This window comes from Gallus gallus, chromosome 1, assembly GCF_016699485.2.
Source record: "Gallus gallus isolate bGalGal1 chromosome 1, bGalGal1.mat.broiler.GRCg7b, whole genome shotgun sequence".
Classification (NCBI taxonomy): Eukaryota; Metazoa; Chordata; class Aves; order Galliformes; family Phasianidae; genus Gallus; species Gallus gallus.
This window is the reverse complement of record NC_052532.1, coordinates 56,272,624-56,289,677: the sequence shown is the minus strand read 5'-3', so window position 1 is coordinate 56,289,677 and position 17,054 is coordinate 56,272,624. Positions and strand designations below refer to the sequence as shown.

Sequence of the window (17,054 nt, the reverse complement as noted above, 5' to 3'; positions counted from 1 at the left end):
TTATCCTGACTGAGCAGCAGAGAGGTGTGTTCACAAACAACAGACAGGAGCTGTTTAGTTACTGAGTGCCGTGGTGGCGGCAGGAGCTGTTGAAAACCCATTTTCCCACGCAGACCAGCAAGCAGAAGTTAAAGGCACCACCATCTCAGCCTTCCGAGCACAGAGATCGATGTTCAAACTGCTTCCTGAGGGAACCACACACAGAACCAGGTACAGCCTTGGTGCTGGGCTATTGCAGCTGGACCAACACAGAGATGACATGCTGCAATTGCAGCTGAACCTGCACCTCAACCTTTAACTTCATGAAAACATTCAATTTCACCCCCTGTGCTGAAGTATGTGACAAAGGTACCCCTAAACCACCTCTGCAATTGTTTTTCACTCAGACAGAGGGGGCTCCAGGAAGAGGGGGGTGAAGAGTTCGTAATCTCACCTCAGTGGGCACTCGCTTCAAGGTTAGGGAACAACACTGAAATATTGCTCAAAGACGAATCCTTGAACATTAGTGGAGAGGAAGAATTCAAAACAAAAAAGAGAGAGCAGAAATTCCTTACTATGTAAGTAGAAGAAGGAGAGGAGTGGGGAAATTCCAATCACGCCTGCTTGAAGGCTTAAAAATAATATCCTACCATTGTACATCTGATTTTTCCCCTGCCTTTCTCATCTGCCAAACTCTGTGTATATGAGATTCCACCATTTTCTCTGTAAGTGCTGGTGACCTCAGTTACAAGATAAAACAGCACAAGGCAGCGGAGAAGGACTTGCTTTGCTTAAGGCATAAAGCACATAAACAACTAGCAGGAGAAGCAAAACCCTGTAACATACTTTAGAACAGTAAAAGCTTTTCAGCTCAGTTTCACCTCACAAGTCAGAGCAGGTGAGGAGCGGAGGCAGGACACTGCTTGCTCGGCTATGGCAAAAACAAGAAAGCTCTGCCTTAGAAAATAAATTACATTCTAAAAGTTAAAAAAAAAAAGTTGGATGTCATACTCGCATTGAAACAAAAGGTTACTGTTTAAGTTGAAATAAACCTCTCCGTGGTTTAGCATCATAAGCATTATTTTTAAATTACTAGTTTAGCCTGTGAACTGAAACCACTATTGTATTACATTAATCAAAGAGTGCTTGTACACACTTCATGCCACTTACCTCTAGCTCTACTGATCGCCTGAACTGAGCTCTGAGCACTTCTCTGATGGATTCACTGACGTTTTGGAGAACAGCTCTTCGGGCCAGCACTGGAAATTAATGTCAGTCAGTAAGTATACTTTAGCTTCACGCCTTGGGCTTCATCTCAAAGCTGCATTTTCAATTGTGTAATGCATGAAAAAGCAGACAAAGGGATCAACTGTGTCAGACAAATAAGACAAGGAAACAGGCAAAGGTGTGAGCATATCCTAAAAAACTACTGAATACAGTTTAAGAAACTACAGGCTTATTTCTTTTCATTTTTGTCAATATCTAATGTCTTCAGTATTCTAGTCAAGGAACCTTCTTAAGAGTCACTCAAGCGTTCAAAAAGGGTCTGAAAGTTGCAGCAATCGGTCTGGTCTGCACACCACAATGGGACTGCTGTCGTAACACAGTTTAAGTTTTGTAGGCAATGCATGGAATGCAGATGAGGTCAGAAAAAAGCCACAGCAAATATGCATCTACTTTTCTCTTACATAAAAGTAAACAAATGTGTCTTTAGTTACTGAAAGGGGTATCCACTAAGGAACTGCTCTAAAACCCTCACGTCCTTATGGATGTTATGTCTGCTTGACACTGCAACTGAGGACAAGGAAGCAACTGAGAAGTGTGACACTGTCAATCCGCATCTATTTTCTATCAGTGAATTGCCTACAGAGCCACTCAAATTACAGGTTAAAATAAATCTTCCTTCTCACCAGCAGTCAGCTCACCTTCGTATCTGGAGAATAAGATAATTATCACTCTGCTTTCCACATTACAGCAAAATTTAAGGGCAAAATATATTGATTACCACAGAGTATGCAGCACTTCTACAGCTGCCCTCAGTTAGTTCTCTGGTGCAAGCCAGGAGGAGGTAGGAAAACACCAAAGAAGCAAAAACACATGCTGAGACAATTGGTTCTGAAACACACTAATGTAGTTTCTTCTGGTTAAAACCATGCCAAATCCAATTGAAATAAGCAGGAGAGGAGGGAAAATACAAACGTAAGCTAATAGAGTAAAATGATAAAAAACGTAAGAAAATCCAATAAATTATTTAGCCAAATTTCCTCTTTCATACTAAAACATTATCTCACACCTGGGCTTTTTGCAACAGTGTCAACATAAAGGAGAAATTCAGAACAAACATTTGCAGAACGTTACTGTGAGAATAATGTTTGTTTTCAAGCAACCAAATGAAAAACTACACTCAAATATACGTACTTATATATACACATCAGCAATGTTAAAACACAGCTTCATTCACCATGCAAAGTGCATGTAACTCACTGGCCTAGCAAATTCCCTTCAAGTGAATTCTACTATATTGAAGAGCAAAAGATCCATGGATTTACAGCTATTATTTGACTAAATTTTACACCACATTTCTCTGATATACTCAAGTAGCCAACTCAACACCTGCAGTTTATCTAAGGGCTCACAACACAGTGGTTTCTGGAAACAAAACAAAGAAGTTGGTGGCCTCTCACCAGCAGTGACGAGGTACACATCAGGGACCGCGATGTCACAGACGTAGGGCTGCCTGGTGGTGCTGGTGGCAGAGGGGAGGATGGTGGCTCCGGGTCGAGTGGAGGTCACCAGAGGAGGGGAGGAGGACACACTGGACCTGCCCGTGGTGCTGGTGGCAGCGGTGGTGGGAATGGTGCTGGCAGCAACTGATGTGTCAGCATCACCGGCTCCCGTTGGAACGTCGTACCCCGTGGGAGGGAGGGAAGTCAAGGGAAATTGTGTGGGAACAAACAATGTGGTCGCAGACAGAGATTCTGTAGGAGAGGGGAGAATGCTGCTGGCATCAGCATGCTGAGTTGGGCCATCAGGGTCTGCGGTCAGAAGGGCTGTTGTGTGAGTGCTGCTCTCGCTGAGAGATGTTAAAAGCAGTGAGGCCTTAACTGTAGCACCGATATCCTCATCCGAAGCCAGACCAGTTGAGAGCAGAGATGAAGACGCATTTAAGATAGGAGTTGTTGGGAAGGTAGTAAACACAGAGATCAGATTTGTCTCATCAAGCAGGACACTGCTTCTAAGAGGCCCGGTGTCAGAAGCGGGCAGCACCAGGGTGGGAGCCACGTACTGCAAGGAGGAAGGGGAAGGCTCTAACTGAGAGGTAGCTCCTGATACAGCTGAGGTAAACATGGCTTCGGATCCCACTGGCAATACTGATGATGCTTCCAGAAACACAGACGAGCCGGAAGGAAAACCTGATGATGGTATTATTTCAGGTACAGGCGCACCTGGAACAGAGGATGCATTTGAGTAAAAGTACGAGATTTGCCCGACAGAGAACAAAGACACCTCAGAGTCAGTGGCAGAGCTGACAGCAGTAGCTAAGTCCCAGCTGGAAACATCCTCAGAAAGTAATGATGTCCCAGTCAACGAGGTCTGAGGTAACAGTGTTGAGAAATCACTCTGCATGACAGAGTGAGAAGTTAGCACAGCTGATGACACAAGTAAGTAGCTAGGTTCAATAAGAAATGGTGTTGATAAAAGATTGGATGAAAAATCTGAAATATTTAAAGACAGCTCTTCCCTTGTAGATGTCTTGTCAAATAAAAATACGGATTCTGATGGCTTAAGTTCTGGCGACTCCAGCCAAGTTGTGGGGCTGACTGCATGTGATGCAACTAGGTGGCTTGGGATGGTTGCAGTCTCCAACAGAACAGTGCTGGTAGCGGGATCTTCTACACGAGTGTTTGGTGCCAGTGACACAGTTCCTGCGACAGGCAGGGAAAACTGGAAACCAGAGATGTCCAGTGAGGTCTCTCCGGGGAGCTCATGGTAAGAAGGAGAGCTCTCAGGTTTTCTATCATCAAGAGCAGTGTCAACAGTGCTCAGTAAAAACAAAGTCGAATCATGGATTTCAGCAAATCTTGAAGAAAATGAAACAACTGGTCTTGATGGAAAAGAAGTATCGAATATCTCAGGTGTAGGCTCTTCTAACTCATATTTGTCGGTAATTACAGTTGTAAACGGAGTTACTCCTTGTACTTCAGAGGCTGTGAATGACAGAGTTTCAACATAATCACCTGAGCCCACATCGTGTTCTGGGGAAAATCCTGCTTCTGGCAGAAGAGAAACGGAGTCACAATATAAACATGAACTGTATGATCTCGTGAAAGGCACTGGGCTTATGAGCTCGGTATCAAGCTCAGATTGACTTGGTATTTCTGAATCAGCAGGCAAATTTGGTGCTGTACTGGAGAATTTCTGTGTAAACAAGCCGGCATTGAGAACTGTATCAGGGTAGGTGGACATGGCAGCTGAGTGACCTGGGAAAGTTGCAAATGGAAGACTGATTGAAAACAAAGCAGACTCAGCGCTAACTGTTGCAGCAACTATGGCCCATGGAACACTTGGAGCGGGGTCAGTCCTTACACCGACAGCTTCTGTTGCCCTGCTACTCATACGGGTGTAAATGTCACCACTTCGTGCTGTAGCACCTGCTGCAGCATGGCTATTTTCACCCAGCAGCTTGAGATGGACAGGTGACCCCTCTGAAGTGGCCCCAGAAGGAAGAGATGTTACACTTCTGTTTATGTTTTCCCACATTGCGTCCACCTCCTCAGAAGGAACGGGAGTGAAATAAATACCTGTATCTGGTGGGTACAACGGCAAATGTCTGCTTGCAGTCAGTATCCCACTGTCTGGTACAAAAGGCTCCAACTCTGTGAGACTGGTACTGTAATCAAGGACAGCACTCAGTGGAGTCTTTTGCTGTGCTGTTCCCAAGATATCGTATGGCGAAGAAAAGATAGATAATGAAGGTGTTAGCAATGGAGTTTCTAATGTTTCTCTTGGTGCCTCTACTGTATTATCTGAGTGATGATCTGTTAAAATTGCAAAAGACTTCAGTGGAGGAGTCCACTGTACCTTTGGAAACGGGCTAATAAATTTGTCGTCACTTAAGAATGCCTCATTGCTTGTTACGGAGAAATCTATCAATGGTGTACTTTTCCCTTCTGAAGTTCTGGCCGTTTCTTCTTGGTTAAAGGAAGTCGCATCAATGGGAGTGGTAACTGATGATAAAAGCGTTTGTAGAAAATGACTTTCCTGGGACTCCAAAGTACTTTCTGCTAAGGCCATTTGTGTTCTGCTGCCTGATATGCTTTGGTGCACCTTTGAGTCCATTGAGAAGAAGGAAAAATTTCGCTGCTCTGAGGACATTTCATCTAAATAAAAAGAGAAAGAAAAACAGAACAAAACCAGCAATTAGCTTCAGCAGTAAGACTGGAAGGAGCAAACCTTCCAGAATTCTATTCAGAATTCAGGGGTAGAGACAAAACTGCCCAGTACTTGAAAAATCTCTATAAGACAGAACAAGTATTAAGTTCACCCCATTCCCTTTAAATGAGAGGGATGACAGGAGCCCCTCTCACTTGTCCCTTGATAGCAGCACCTCAGCGAGCCTGCAGAATGGAGAGCAGCTCCCTCTCACAAGGTTACTGCACGTGCCAGCTAATGTGTTCCCAAAGTAAGCAATCAGAAAGGGTAATAAGGTACAACACAGATAAAAACTTTGTGTAACTTCAGGGGCTAAGTTTAGCTCTTCTGCTTTCCACTGGCATCACTTCATTTCCTCCAGTTTTACTGTTTCTTATTATTAGGCTCACGAACAGGTCTGTTCTCTTCCAAGGACCAGCTCCTGGAAATATCAGCAATGAGTGACACTCACGCTATTGATGAGAGATGAATAGGGGTTCCCATTACATGAGTCAGCTACCACATGCAAGTATTTGCTGACATAAATCACGTCCACCATCCAAATGTTATGTTTACATTGCCTGCCGTTCATCTCATTTTGGCCTGTAAGCAGTTGTGGCAAATTGCTTCATTACACAACTGCCATCTTCATTCGCATCCTGCTGTAGGAGTTCTGTGTTTACAAAACTTTCACTGCTTCAGCTCGCAGGACTGAAGTAGTCATAGCTGAGCTCAAGCAATAAGGAGGAAAAGCTGTGATTTCAACAGACTTTTTAACAAGATTCTTGCAAAAATCATGTATCAATTGCACAACTTCACTATAGTTTCCACTCTTGCAAAAGTATTCTTGGATTGCGCGGAGATGTCCATACAAACTTTTTCCAACCAAACTTTTTGATGTGTTTTACAGAGAAAAGATTTCTTATTGAGCACTTCTCCGAAATGTCTAGATGGGATTATTAGCCTTCAGAGTTGAGTTTTAAGGAAATCACAGAAAACTGCCCCTGGACATTTTTTCTAGGGTACACACAAAGGTTTCATTCTTAGTTTAGCTATCCCCCAATCATCCTGTTTTCCTCACTTTACTGTTTTCATACTACTGAGCCTACTGACAGCACACACTGAAAAAGCTGGTGGGGGGTGGGAATCCCAACCAATTAAACCACTAGGGAACAGCTGAAAATAAAAGCCAGTATACACAGTAGAAAGTGCCTGATGGTGATACAGTAGACCGCTGAAGCGTAGCTACATTAGCAAGCCCTTAGAGCATGCCTTGAACCCGGTAGTCCACAGCAGACCTTTGCAGGAGCAGTTCACCTATCTGTTACATACTGTTGCCAATTGAACAGCACTTTCCAAAAGTGATATACTGCTGCCATCACCCCCTCTGCCCCTGTCTGCTAAATCCCCTGACACAATTTTTCAAGCACTGACACACCGACTTGGTAAATTCTGAACCTGCTGATCTGAGAAGCACAATTGTAACAATTAACACACAGAGCTAATGCTACTATAACACTAACCACCGCCATTCAAACAGTACTGCTGCGATAATATGCTTTATTTTACAGATTCCACGTGCAGTATTTTACAGTCTAACAGTTATCATTCTCTTAAGTAGTCCCAAACCACTTTTTCCTCCTGGAACACACTGAAAGCACTGCCAGCTACATGACGTTTGTGGTGTGATGATGAAACAAATCGCCTTAGAAAGCTCTCAAGCAAAAATGAATAGAGATAAATAGAGAAAAAGTTAATAAAAACAACAACACAGGACACTCGTGCAAAAGCTGCGCAGGACAAATACACAGGTACATCCTTGACTTCTTCCTCAGAGGTCTGCTGCTGGAACACAGTGCAGCACGGCCACCCTGAATGATGGCTTTCAGAAGTGGTTACTGAGAGTAACAGCAAAAGCAGTCCCCGAGAGGCATGGGACCAAAGTAGAGACCCTCCAAGCAGGGGCTTGTGATGCCAGCCTCCCTTGCTGACAGAAAGGTGCCCTATGTTTTCCCCTTGTTGAAGTTCTTCCTGACTTCACTCCTTCCCTTGACTTCAGTTCTTGCCTTTCTGACGTTTTGAGTAAGCAGGGAGTTACTAAAGGAAAAAAATCACAAGACCATAAAACATGCCCTGTCTAAATGAATCACTTCTCTCCCATAAAGGTGGGCCACCGGTCCTTGTAAGTAGAATACTGTAAAATACTGCCCATTTTTGTCAGACTTTGGACACCCAGTGTTTGTTCAAAATGAATTCCAAATTATAGGCAGATGCACCAATAAAGTTGTCCTTGTTCATCATGGTTTCATGCTGTAATCCCCAGCATTAGTAAGCCAAGAGCTGTGTCAGCTTGAAGACAGAACGCACGGTACATGTGACATCACTACACATGATACTTAATATGAACGGCAAAGGTGTCCACATTCTGATTAGCAAGAGCACTTCTGGTCTGCAAAAAGCTACAGGTGATGACAGATAAGCTGATTCTGCAGACAAAACAGCTGCACTGCCTACAGAAGCCCATGCTGTACCCTTTCACCTTCCTTCACCCACGGAGAGCCCCTATTATCTTTGTTCTACTTGACAGGGCAAAACCCTGCTGGAAGTGACTGCGAGTCACAAAGATTTCCGTAGAGCTAGATAGAATCACAGCATCATCAAGGTTGGAAAAGACCACCAAGATCATCCAGTCCAAACATCAACCTGTTGCACTGATAACAATCTAGGAGACATGCATACTGCAAGGGCAGCTCCGACTTTAAATTCACCCTGACTTTATAGCTAAGCTTTTGTTGAGAACCTGTGTTTTTCTTTGGAAGACATGAAATAATAGCAAGGAAGGAAAACAACTGTGGTGGGATTTTGTTTATTTGTTTGTTTTTGAGGAAAACAAAGAGAAAAACTACAGCCAGAGCACAGAGGACTTAGAAAAGCTACAAGACAAGGTAAGAGCGCTGATTACTTGAGATGAGCAGAGGAAAATATTCACTTGTGCAAACAAGCTTTTGAAACAGAAACTCCCTGGCAAGTTTGCAATCCCGTGTTCTACATTAGTCGCTTCGCCTGGTTTTTTAGAAGCAGGGAGTACTAATGACATGCCACTACTAATACAAATTACTGTTTTCTGTCATCTTCAGCAGAACAGCACACTACTTGACAGAGCTACGCACCACGCGTTGGGTGCAGATGGGACGTTCAGCAGATGTGCCAGGGAGCAGGCAGAGTGCACAAAGAGGAGCAGCACCGCGCTCTGAAGGAGGGGAAGGCACAACACATGGCAATCGCATCCTCATCGCTGCAAAGCAGCTGATCTGGCTATGCTGCGGGACAAAGGGGCTGACAGACTGCACATGTTCTGCTGTACTTTAATGCCGGGACTGCACAAAGCTATTGATTAATATCAATGCTGACTTGTTTGCTCGCACAGCTGTTGTTGTTGGGTGACAGACTCACCATCCAGCAACTGTGCTGCCATTGAGCCGGGCAATGGTGACAGGATGACAAGCAGACAAGCCACACTCCACAAAGCTGGTAAAGAATAGATAGCTCGGGAAGCCAAGCTGTGATGCTAAGCTACAGCAAAGAGGAGGGAAAGAGAACACCGGTGGAAAAGGTCACATGAGCCACAGATGGCATCAGGACAATGCTTTCAACCAGACAAAGACATTCAGAAACCAAAGGAGTGACAGCAAAAGCAATACGCTAATGTGCATGGGGTGGTGAACTCTGCTGTTCCTGCCACCCACCGAAACGGGCTGGAGGCTGAACAACATCAACCAGCACCAAAACCTGTCACTGGACACAACGAGCCCTAACGCTGCACTTACAGAAGCGTGGCTGGGCATCACAACATTGGCTGAATGTAGTGTACTCATGAAGGGCCATAATACCAGCACACTGCTTTCCCAGCAGCGAAGGGCTGCTGCAGTCTGTAGACTTCTTTGAGGACAAAGCCTACCACATCAGATTGCTAGAAAGCCACATGCGTGCATAGCCCAGGAACCAGGCTGGTCATTTTTGCAGAAAGCAATTAGAGAAATACAGTCTTCATTCACTCTACACTCGCAGTGTTGGAGAGAAACCTTGTTACAATCTATATAATAAAGCAAAACAACAAATCTGCATTTAAATACCTATCGATATATGAATACATAAAAATATATGTTCATATATACACACACTATTACAAATGCAGGACGTGAGATGTACTTTCATCTCTGCCACTGATCAGTTTGCAAATTCTATAAAAGGCACATCATTTTTCTGCACCCTGCTAGTAAAATATGGCAGTGGTATACTGCCACAACTGTCAGTATGTATGAAAGTGTAGGTAGCTTCTTGTCTCACAGAGATCTTCAATTACAGGTGGTAGGTACAGGCATAACAAAAGAGAAAAAAAAAAAGAACAACCAGTGAAGTTTTTAGTTGTAATAAAATTAAAACTTGTGAATAGAAATGTTAGTTTTGTTGAGAAAGTAAGTACTGGCTACTAGAGTTTGAAAAGACTAGAAAGTGCCAGAAAAGTAGCTGGCACTAGAAAAGTAGCCAGAAAAGTAGATTTCAACATAAAAATTATTTTTTAAAAATTCTCTAAATAAATGCAAGGATCTACATCATCAAGCTTTAGTGTCTTTTCTTTTTAAGCAAGGAGAAAACAGAGGCACTATGGTAGACCAGCAGCCAATGCTACATACATTCCAAGTATCATTAGAAAACCCTTGTCGAGGTAACAGCTCCCAAATTAAAATTTTAGCTATGAACTGACTAGATGGCTCTCTAACTTTGGGCAGACTCATATGTCATAGAATCATAGAATGGCTTGGGTTGGAAGGGACCTCAAGCATCACCGAGTTCCAACTCCCCCGCCACAGGCAGGGCCACCAACCTCCAGATCTGGTACTAGACCAGGCTGCCCAGTGCCCCATCCAAACCGGTCTTGAACACCTTCAGGAATAGGGCATCCAAAACCTCTCTGGGCAGCCTGTGCCAACACCTCATCTCTCTGTGAAGAACTTCCCCCTGACATCCAATCTAAACCTTCCCTTTTTGCGCTTAAAACCATTCCCCCTTGTCCTATCACTGTCAACCCTTGTAAAAAGTTGATTCCCCTCCTGTTTATAATCCCCTTTTAAATACTGGAAGGCTTCAGCGAGGTCTCCTTGCAGCCTTCTCCAGTGCTCCAGCCCTCTGATCATCTTCATGGCCTGCCTCTGGACCCTCTCAAACAGCTCCACATCTTTCCTGTATTGGGAGCCTCAGGCTTGGATGCAGTACTCCAGATGGGGCCACACGTGGGCAGAGTAGAGAGTGTCAGCCATGTCCCCATCCCTGTTGGCCAACCCCCTTCTGATGGAGCCCAGGATACCATGTCACATCTCAAGGAAGCTTTCAACAAATTTTTTGCCATTCACCACGATTCAGGTTTTTGTTTGAGAACTGTAAAGTCTGAAACTGTAGAAACAGAATGTAGTGTGGGATGAGACCACCCAAGGGTAAAGAGGATGATAGGTGCAACGGTAAGTGAATAAATCGTCAACTCTTCCTCATGCAGCTTAACACTTAATAACTTTTTTTATTTGACAGCATTTAGCCCAGCTTCAGTCAAAAAGACCATGTACATATTAGATCACTACAAAGAATACCCACGGCTCTCTTGTGTAAGCCTGTGACTAATTTCTTAAGTGTCTAGCTTGTAGGAAAATACCAGTCACAGAGCACTGGCAGCTGAAAAACCCTCTCCTTCCTCCTCCAGGAGATACTGAGCACAGACTGAGCTGCGACAGCAACCCTGTCACCAGAGCGATGTCAGGGCAAGGACAGAGCTGGGGGTCCTGCTCCTCAGCAGGGCCACAGCAGCTTTCAGATGCTGCTACTGCACACACATGCAATGCCCCCTCCAGCTAGCACGTGCTGGGGCTGAATGAGGGGCAAAGGGCAGGAGCAGGACAGGCAGCCCTTTCTCAAAGGTGTTCATCTTCTTACTGGGAAAGATTCCAAGCATTTTAAAGGCTGAGAGATGCATGCCTGTGAATTTTCAGTATCTAAGGTGTTTATACTACATGCAAGACTAAAAGAGAGAAAAGATTAAGAAATACAAAATTTAAGTCACAGCAGCCTTTCCTACTGCAGTAAGGTTAAAGGCAACATTTTACCATAATAGAAAAGGCGTTACTAAGAGAAAAATAATACTGTTACTAGGAAGCACATAAAGTGGGTGTCTATGTACGTGCAAGCTCACTTTGCACACCAGGGCTCCACACGCAGCCAAGAAAGAAGTGGAACATCTTGAAGTCGTTCTTTATCCACATGCAAACAGATGCGGCTCAGCTGCCGCCCAGGTGCAAGTTTACATGAAATTCCCCCTCCTCCACAGCAAACCAACACCGCTTTCCAGCTCCATATGAACAGAAAAGATGCACCAAAGCACAAAGGGAGGCAGCACAGACAAACCCTCGCTTGCTTGCCAGCAGGGTTTGACAAAGTCTTTGTAGAAATAAAATAGGTTGAGTAGATGGTCTCACTGAATTTCATACTTTTCTGAGACAAGAAAATATGATACTCCTCAAGCACTACATCTAAAACTGACCGAAGTACAAAGTGATACCTCAATGAACCTATGCTTTTGCTGGAAACCACCAAATTAAAAAGCTATTAAGCAGTCTGGGATCTCAATTTCTACGGATGACCTCATCAGAAAACTTACAACCTCCATTCTGATCCAAGAATCTTCCAAACGTATCTGTGGCTGAGGCAGAACAGGACTCTTCAGTAGTTTACAGTAACTAGTAGTTTAAAAGAAGAACAAACAAACAAACCACCGTCCTTCTTTATCTAGTACCACTGTACCACACTGTTTTGCACAACAGAGGAAAAAACTTGCAACTCAAGTGAAGCTTTGCATTATGCAAAATACAACAGCATACAGCAGATCAGACAGTAAGGACAGCAGAGCACACACAGATGGAGGACAGAGCAAACACTTTCACACACATTCCATCCTCCCCCCCCCCCCCCCCCCTCAGTATTACTGCCTTTGAAAAACCGTTAGCAAGTCGGTTGGGAACAAAAATCTGTTAAACAACAGTTTTTCATGACTGCAATATACCAGCAAACCCAAACATTCAAGATATCCTCCCTTGAGTTACAGGTCACTCCCTACACTGCTCTTAACAAATAATTTTAATACCCAAGTGAGAATCATAGAATCATAAAGGTAGAAAAAGACCACTAAGATCATTCAGTCCAATCACCATGCCCACTGCCCACGTCCCTCAGTGCCACAGCCACACGGCTCTGGAACACCTCCAGGGACGGTGACTGCACCACATCCCTGGGCAGCACTGCTCTTTCTGAGAAATGTTTCCTAATATCCAACCTGAACCTCCCCCGGCACAACTTAAAGCCATCTCTTCTCATCCTATCACTTACCAGAGAAGAGGCTGATCTCCACCTCACCACAACCTCCTTTCAGGTTGGTATAGAGAGCAATAATGTCTCCCCTGAGCTCCTCTTCTCCACACAGAACAACCCCAGTTCTCTCCTCCGCTCCCCATCAGATTTGTGCTCCAGATCCCTCACGGCTCTGTTGCCCTTCTTTGGACATGCTTCGGGGCCTCAATGTCTGTCTTGTAGTGAGGGGCCCAAAACTGAACACAGTACTCGAGGTGCAGCCTCACCAGAGCTGAGTACAGAGGGATGACCACCTCCCTGCTCCTGCTGGCTGCACTATTTCTGATAAAAGTCAGGAAGCTGTTGGCTTTCTTCACCACCTGGGCACACTGCTGGCTCACGTTCAGCCAGCTGTCAGCTAATACCCCCAGATCCTTTTCCTCCACTTCTTTCCAGCTGCCCTGTCCCAAGCCCGTAGCACTGCATGGGCTTGTTGTGACCAAAGTGCAGGACTTGGAAAAAGCTATTCATGACAATTCATTAATCATCATTCAAACCCTTTTAATCATCCTGAAGGATGAATCAAAAAGGTATGAGAGAGGATGTCAAATACAGACTGTGGTTTGATGTATTCCTACAGAACATCATCCACAGCTGAGGAAAGCAACAACTCTGTGCAGAGCTCTGCGCTCCAGTGTGGCTCACTGGCCAGGCACACACACACATACAGTGCTGCAAATCAAATCACAGTTCAAAGTCAAGCTTTTGTTGGGAGCATTCACGCTTTTCTGGCATTTATTCATATGTGACATCATCATGTGGGAAGCCATGTGTCAGAGATAAAGTACACACGAACTGGAACTGGCTTTGCAAATGTTAATTCTAAGAAAAACAGTCACCAGATTTGCTCATCATGATAAGCGGGTCATGCTTTTAAAAACAGAAGGTAAAAACTTTATTCCCCCATTCAGCTTTTATTTTTTCATTTGTTTACTTTCTGCAAAGCAACTTGATTTCTACTATCTAAAGAGTCTGTGCCAGCTTTTATACAACCGAATGACTACTGAAAAGCTTAGGCTCAAGATTGCAGCTTCCTCCAAAATGCAGATACTGCAAGCTTTCATAAAGATTGATGAAATTTATACTAGCCTCTCTTTTTACAGATGACATCTATCGCTGAGCAGTACTTTGCACTCACTGCATATAAATGCTTTTAGAAAAAGCTACATCCTTAAAAGAAAAGTGAATTTTGTCTCTTAAACTGTGTTGCTACCATAAAAATCTCTAGAAGCAATGAAATGATGGCAAGTCTGAAGTCAAGCGCAAACATCTAATTAAAACAGAGCCTATGTGGTATCCTAGTAACCCAGTTATCCATGGGGACTCTATTCATTGACATATATTCTTAACTGGGCCGTGCTGACAAAGGAAATGTATACCCTTGACTGAGCTTTCAGTTGTTCAGGTCAGCAGGCTCACCGCTTGTGCACAGTGTTGCTGCTCCCAAATTGTATTATTCAAGAGGAGTAAATGGACGCCCCAACCTACGACACCAAAAATTACTTCAAGAAATTAATTCAGAAGACTGATGTCTCATGAAGCATGCTGAAAAAGCCAAAAAGATTTTCAACCAGCAGAGTAATATCACCGTGTACTGAACTCAGAGCTACAAACTCGATTGCACCTGGCCCATATCACTGAAATATGCCTGCACACACTCAATTTTATAGCAGCTACATAGAATCATACAATCTTTTGAGTTGGAAGGTATCCATGTAGTTCAACTCCTCTGCAATGAACAGGGACACCCACAGCTAGATCATGTGCTCAGAGCCCCTTCAGCCTGGCCTTGAGTGTCTCCAGGGATGGGGCATCTACCGCCTCTCTGGGCAACCTGTGCCAGTGCCTCACCACACTTACTGTAAAAAACTTCCTTATACCCAGTCTAAACCTCCCCTCTTTTAGTCTGAAACCATTTCCCCTTGTCCTGTCACAACAGATCTTGCTAAAGAGTCTGTCCCCTTCTTTTTTACAGCCCCCCTTAGATACTGGAAGGATACTTACCCATATGTAAATAATATTGGAAAGCTCTTGTACAGTCAGATATGAAAGCATTTAGTAGCACTTTCAGCATGTGTCATTAAGCAAATCAGGTTACATGAGAGAGAATTCCATCAACTCACCTCAGAGGAAAGGGAAATGAAAAAAAAAAAAGCTGGGAAAGAGCAGAACAGTTACTGAGAAGCCTCTGAGACTGAAGCTAAGTGTTCACCATGATCTATAGTCATCAAAAGAAATGGGGTGTACAAAGAGATGGAACCAAAGTTCAAGAAGTAGTAACTTCTTAGATAGAAGTTTGAAATAAGTTTACCTAAGATTTTTCTTCAGACCCTTCAAGGGTTACTGAGCTTCACCTCACTCGGAAAAGGGGGAATATCCCAGAGAAACCCCTGCAATAAATAGAAGTTTCACTGTCTAATACCAAAGGTTAAACTTCTGCCATAACTTACAGCTATCAAACTTCCAGAAGTCACTTTCCTGGAAGAATTATTGAAGAAGAGGGAAAAGGTAACTAGTACTATTTCAAATAAAAAACAGAAACAAACAAATAAAAACACCACATGCTTTTCTGCCCCTTCCTAGCACACTGTTAGGCTCAGGTTTGGACTGCTCAACACTGCAAACATCCATGTTAGAGATCCTGGAACCGCACTATTAAGAGTAATTATGATCTCACATAGCATGCTTCATTGTACAAATATCTCAAGATTTTGCAATTAATTCTAGTCTTTTTTGTCTTTTTCTCCTTAATAACGTTCTCAAAATGCGACAAGTAAAGGAATCTCAGCTGTTAACATGTTTGAGAAAGGAAACTTGCCCAAAGCCTTTTCTCCCTTGCTCTTAATGCAATCTAACATACCTAATCGCTGCTCCCAGAGCATTCTTCTGGAAACAGGTTATCCAGAGCCACTGCAGTCTGCTTTTTCAGACCTACAGCCAAGTTCATGACTGACACAAGTGAGTTCAACACTGCTGGCTCCAGCGAAGTTGCAGCATCTTTTCCCAGCACTGGAGCAGATGCTCTGAGACCATGAGTTACCAGTCAGAGCGTAACACCCAAGTTAGTAAGGTGTGAGTCTTCTACCTCTCAGTACCCTTAGTTGCTTGAGGTGCATGTGGCACCTGGAAATTAAGAGAATGAAGCTATGAACACTGACATCCCAAGCCCTGACTATTGCATCACACCAGGTGCCGAGACCATCCTGTGATAAGAACTGGAGTTTCTGCACAGCCCTAGAGACTGTACAGCCTCAGTTAACAAAAGAAGGAATAAATAATGTGTTAATAAGTGTGGCACGAATGCCTTGGAAAAGGAAGGGAGCTGATGTTAGAAACAATGAATACAGAGAATCCAGAAAAAGAATTGAAGGGGTGTATTCTTCATAGAAGCATGCATAGCAGAACCAGTAAGGTAAAGAAGAATTGTGACAATCGGAGAAATGTGTGGGAGTAGAAAGCATTACATACCCCTGCTTTACAGAGTCATCTGATCACAGCATTCTTGACAGGAACAGTGTCATATCAGGAATAAAACAAAGCAACACTTCCTAACTCATTGATTGGGAAATACACTACAAAGCCAATCATTAAAAAAGAGGAAACAGGGACTTTCCTCATAATTTGTTGTGAAACATCCATTTATGCACCTTTCCCAAGCAAGATTGCTAGCAAAGAGCAACCAAAGCCTGTTTAAGAACAACTGAGAATTAATGAAACTGCAAAGCCACAGCCTGGCCACGCTAGTTTTGCAAAAGACATTTTAGTTATAACTGACATTTCCTAACAACATGAAACAAAATACCTTCTCTTCCTTGAGGCAAAAAGGACAGACAGTTGGCAAGGCATCATGCAGACACAGCGAACAATAGCCAAGTCTGCCACGCTCATGAATAATCATTCTGAGCTCTTCACCTCTGCTGCCACAAAGCATCAAAATTAGATTTTTCAAGATCCACACCACTACCGACACTGTTAACTTAGCAAACTGTCGCACGATTGAATTATGACAGTGTGCAGATAGTCTTTGAGGTCCTTACTAATATCTCTCCTGGTCCTCCAGCTCACTGGGACGTGCCTCTTTTCTGCCCTCCATAGGCTCTATGGTGCGAAGCTGCACAACTCCTCTGTTACTGCTCAGTAAAGCTATGGGCACAGGAGTCAGTAAGGAAGTATAAATTGCAATACACACTGATTAAACAGGGACATATACGCAC

General features: G+C 43.7%; 1 protein-coding gene across 8 annotated transcripts in view; it reads right to left on the bottom strand.

Annotated features, from left to right (window-relative positions):
• The window catches only part of KIAA1549 (UPF0606 protein KIAA1549 homolog), a 157,660-nt gene that overhangs the window by 66,563 nt on the left and 74,043 nt on the right, over positions 1–17,054 (bottom strand). For 7 of the 8 annotated variants that reach the window (XR_005844153.2, XM_046910086.1, XM_046910088.1 and 4 more), the window contains 2 exons: positions 2,664–5,360; positions 1,150–1,238 (listed from right to left, as the gene is read on the bottom strand). Coding sequence is in view for 7 of the 8 variants with exons in the window: in XM_015287584.4 (XP_015143070.2) it covers positions 1,150–1,238; positions 2,664–5,360 (2,786 nt within the window). In the remaining variant the exon portion in view is untranslated. The remainder of the gene's footprint in view (positions 1–1,149; positions 1,239–2,663; positions 5,361–17,054) is intronic. The other variant, XM_025155864.3, reaches the window with a different exon arrangement.